This window comes from Neoarius graeffei, chromosome 21, assembly GCF_027579695.1.
Source record: "Neoarius graeffei isolate fNeoGra1 chromosome 21, fNeoGra1.pri, whole genome shotgun sequence".
Taxonomy (NCBI): Eukaryota; Metazoa; Chordata; class Actinopteri; order Siluriformes; family Ariidae; genus Neoarius; species Neoarius graeffei.
Window position 1 is genome coordinate 2,401,964 of NC_083589.1, and position 4,516 is coordinate 2,406,479.

Sequence of the window (4,516 nt, forward strand, 5' to 3'; positions counted from 1 at the left end):
GAGGTGTTGTAAAAAAGGTTTTCAACCTTTCATGAGCCAGGGCGCACGTTTTTCAATGAAAAAATCTCCAGGCACATCACCAATAGAAAATGTTGACTGAAACTAAAACGCTGTTCCCAATACTTACAATATACAGTCATTCTATAATTTCCCACGGTACACTTGGTGATCTCTCACGGCACACTAGTGTTCCGCGGTACTAGAGTTCGGCAGCACAGTGGTTGAAAACACTGAACACCACTGATGCACTTGGTAACATCTCCATTCAATAACTCCATCCCTCCTTTTTGGTGGGGTTTTGGTCGCCCTTGGCGCCCCTGGGCACACTTTGCGCTCTAGGCAATCGCCGGCGCTGGTAAAGAGAACACATCTGAGTGCTTGTTTCGTTTCCCTGCAGTCTTGACGCACTGAGATTGTTTCTTGTTTTCAATGCGTTTATTATATTTTCCTCCAGGAAGCTCTTCGCAACATGGTTGCTTGAATGAGCTGCTAAACTGTCATTTTATTGAGAACACAGATCAACAAAGCAACTGTGTTTTATTAAAAAAAACGTGCCAGGCACCATTGGAATATCTCGCTGCGAAACGTGTTCGGTGCATAAAAGACCTTTACTTCAGCCCAGACTGCTCAACGACACCGACAGACTGCTCCAAGTGCAGCCATATTCAAAACAAGCAACAGATCTATGTCAGTTATCTACGTTATGCAAAAACACTCTTTAGCCAACAACACTTAGGCTATTACATGGCCAAAACAGAGAATAGCCGCAGATGCGCACTTGAGTGCTTATTGTTTCATGATTAACAACCACCACCACACCCCACCCCGCTTTTTTTGACAAATCGCACCCTGACTACATGCTTTGCTGTACAATTAAATTAGGCTAAGACATTATAATGCTGACTCGTTTTCAGAATAGTGGAAGTCATAATTTTTCTCCCCCCGTTTCTGCGCCCCTGGATGGACGCAGCGCCCTTAGCATTTGCCTAAATTGCCTATGCCACGGGCCGGCTCAGAGTACAGTGAATGGTTTCTGTTTACAACACGATGTTTCATTCATCCCGCATACGTGTTTCAATTGTCCCGACAGTGCGGGACGGTTGAAACGAACAACATGTTGCGTTCGAAGTTAAAATCAGCGTGATACCTTAACGGCTGTGTGAAATTACATTTGCAACTAATAGAATACACATGTGGGTTGTATGATCTATGACAAAGTAATTTTCATCTGCTTCATTATCTTTGAAAATGACCATTAAGTAAAAAGTGTTTCATTCGTCCAGGCCCCTACTTGGAATTGGACATACCATTTCACCCAAATTACAAAAACCAACAAATTCAGCATCTTTGTAAATTTTACTTCAACCACATGTTGCCAGAATTGGTAAATGACTACATGACCAACAATAAGGAAATGTAGACCATGCAGCAGAAAAAAAATGCTCATGTACAGTACAGTAGGGTACAGCTGACTGTTGTTTAAGTTTCACTGGAAGTACAGTATGCCTGGGACCAATCGACCTTAGGGGCTTTGTTATTGTTCCCGTCCTGAATGGGTGTATACACGGCTCTGGTTTTCGTGTGAGAGGAGCGCCCTCTAATGGCGACACTATGTAATGCAATGAATGAGCGTGTTGGGGCGTGTTTAGACTTTGCATAGAACAAGGGGGGTTCATGGAAACCTCATGGGAGACGGCAGGAATCCGCACGGTATCCGCACGGTATCCGCACGGAGAGAAAAAAAGTAGAAGGCTCCTACTGTATATATATATATATATATATATATATATATATATATATATATATATATATATATGTATATATGTATATATATATATATATATATAAAATCCCTTTTTTCATTTAATATTTTTATAATACTTTTTTTTTGTGTGTGTGTGTGTGTGTGCGTAGCTGATGTAGTTGCAGTGTGCTGCACTGGTTTATCAGTGTGTGTATCTGCTCTGTGCAGCTGTCAGGAATTAATGCTGTATGAGAGCCGAGTGCTTCCTCTCTCTGAAATCAGTGTGTGATGTGGTCAACTCTCATCAGTCACACAGCTCAGAGCTGGGAGGAGGAGCTCTGTTCATCAGTCACACACCCCAGAGTCGGAAGGAGGAGCTCTGTTCATCAGTCACACACCTCAGAGCTGGGAGGAGCTCTGTTCATCAGCGCTGATGTTATTTTGATATATATGGAGAAAATGAAAGATGCCTCATCTGATTTGTTCTTAAGGCTGTGTGATGATTTCCTCTCGTCTTTCTAATAAGGTAACAGTGAGTGTGATTGGTCTCTCTCTCTCTCTCTCTCTCTCTCTGTAGAGGCTGAGTGAGGGGACACACTTCTCTCAGTCTCTCTGGGTGAGTGGAGGTGAACACATTGTGTACAGCGAGGAGGGAGATGGAAATCTGTCTTAGTTTTATGATTCTCTCTTCCACAATCAGTCTGTCCGCTGCAGGTAAGAACACACTGATTATTCACACTAAAACATCACATACTTCTCACTTTAACAGGAGGGATGATTTTTAATCATTAAATCTGAGAAAGTTTCCTGGAACCATCCTAACTTTTTCAACAGTGAAACTTTCATTGTTATAAAATTTAAAAAGCTGTAGATGAGCAAACACACACCATCCTCAAGTTTTTGTTTTTTTTTTCTGAGGCATCAGTTATAAAATCAGCTTCAGATTAATGTTTAGAGTTTACACATGATTTATTGTGAGTAAAAATACCTGAACTAACACAAGGCTGTGTTCATGTGTGTGTGTGAGAGAGAGAGAGAGAGAGAGAGAGACAGAGAATTTTGAATTTCCAAATTCCTTTATTACCAAAAGTTTAAACATCTCATCTCATTCATCTCATTTTCTCTCGCCGCTTTATCCTTCTACAGGGTCGCAGGCAAGCTGGAGCCTATCCCAGCTGACTACAGGCGAAAGGCGGGGTACACCCTGGACAAGTCGCCAGGTCATCACAGGGCTGACACATAGACACAGACAACCATTCACACTCACATTCACACCTACGCTCAATTTAGAGTCACCAGTTAACCTAACCTGCATGTCTTTGGACTGTGGGGGAAACCCACGCGGACACGGGGAGAACATGCAAACTCCGCACAGAAAGGCCCTCGCTGGCCACGGGGCTCGAACCCGGACCTTCTTGCTGTGAGACGACAGCGCTAACCACTACACCACCGTGCCGCCCCAAGTTTAAACATGACAGACATAAAAGAACCTCACTTTGTCATTTTGTTAAAAAAAGATGTTTTTAAATAAACAAATAAATCAGCAAGTAAGTAAATAAAGAAATAACAGAGGAAACAAAACATTAATCAGTCGATACAGAAAACTCTAATAAGTTCTGAAATTGTGCCTCATCTTCTATGACGATACACACAGCTCTTTTCTGACACCAGATATTCTTGAAGGTTTCAAGATCTTTCATTTCTTTATAGAAACAAAAATCAGTGAAAATCCTTGATTTTATCCGGGTTGTAAACACCATTACTCTGCTGTACCATGAACTGTGCTCCACTTTGTTCCTCCTGCTAACATATACACATATACAGCCATCTTAGTCTGCCCAATGATGGAATTCATCAGCTGACACTTATACCATCGTTTCTCTCAATATTTACAACCAAAGATCAAAGTTTCCATTGAGACATTTTCATTAAAAAGACCAACCAGTTTCCATAAAATGGAAAATAAAGGCTTCAGTTGTACACACCACATGAAAGCATAAAACACAATTTCCCTTAGTGTGCAAAAAGGGCCTTCCTGCCTCACATCACAATTTACAACACTAATAAAAGAATTAACAGCAACTGCACCATGTAAAATCCTCCACTGTATATCCCCAACCTTTTTAATGAATGGTGACTTGTAGAAACTCCCCACTGTGGTTTGACCACAGCACGCCAAGGTGTGTCAACTCTGTTCTCAAGACACTTCTTATTGAGAGATTTCACACAATTTGTAAAGAGCCTTTCCAGAGGCTAAATTGGGACTCACAAAAGCTAAATGCTCTTACTTCAAAAACCACCAGAAACTTCTGAAGACACACTAAGGCTACGTTTACACTAGACCGTATCTGTCTCGTTTTCTTCGCGGATGCACTGTCCATTTACATTAAACCGCCTGGAAATGCGTGGAAACGGGAATCCGCCAGCGTCCACGTATTCAATCCAGATCGTGTCTGATCCGGTGCTGTGTAAACATTCAAAATACGCGGATACGCTGTGCTGAGCTCTAGCTGGTGTCTCATTGGACAACGTCACTGTGACATCCACCTTCCTGATTCGCTGGCATTGGTCATGTGACGCGACTGCTGAAAAACAGCGCGGACTTCCGCCTTGTATCATCTTTCATTAAAGAGTATAAAAGTATGAAAATACTGCAAATACTGATGCAAAAAATACTGATGCCCATTGTGTAGTTATGATTGTCTTTAGGCTTGCCATCCTTCCACTTGCAAGTAGTAAGTGATATGCGCTGGGATCACACACACAGCGGCT

General features: G+C 41.9%; 1 protein-coding gene across 1 annotated transcript in view; it reads left to right on the top strand.

Moving 5' to 3' along the window:
- The first annotated feature begins 1,992 nt into the window (after positions 1-1,992).
- The window catches only part of LOC132869646 (deleted in malignant brain tumors 1 protein-like), a 364,570-nt gene continuing 362,046 nt past the window's right edge, over positions 1,993-4,516 (top strand). Inside the window, exon 1 of the mRNA XM_060902938.1 lies at positions 1,993-2,125. Coding sequence (XP_060758921.1) covers positions 1,993-2,125 — 133 coding nt within the window. The remainder of the gene's footprint in view (positions 2,126-4,516) is intronic.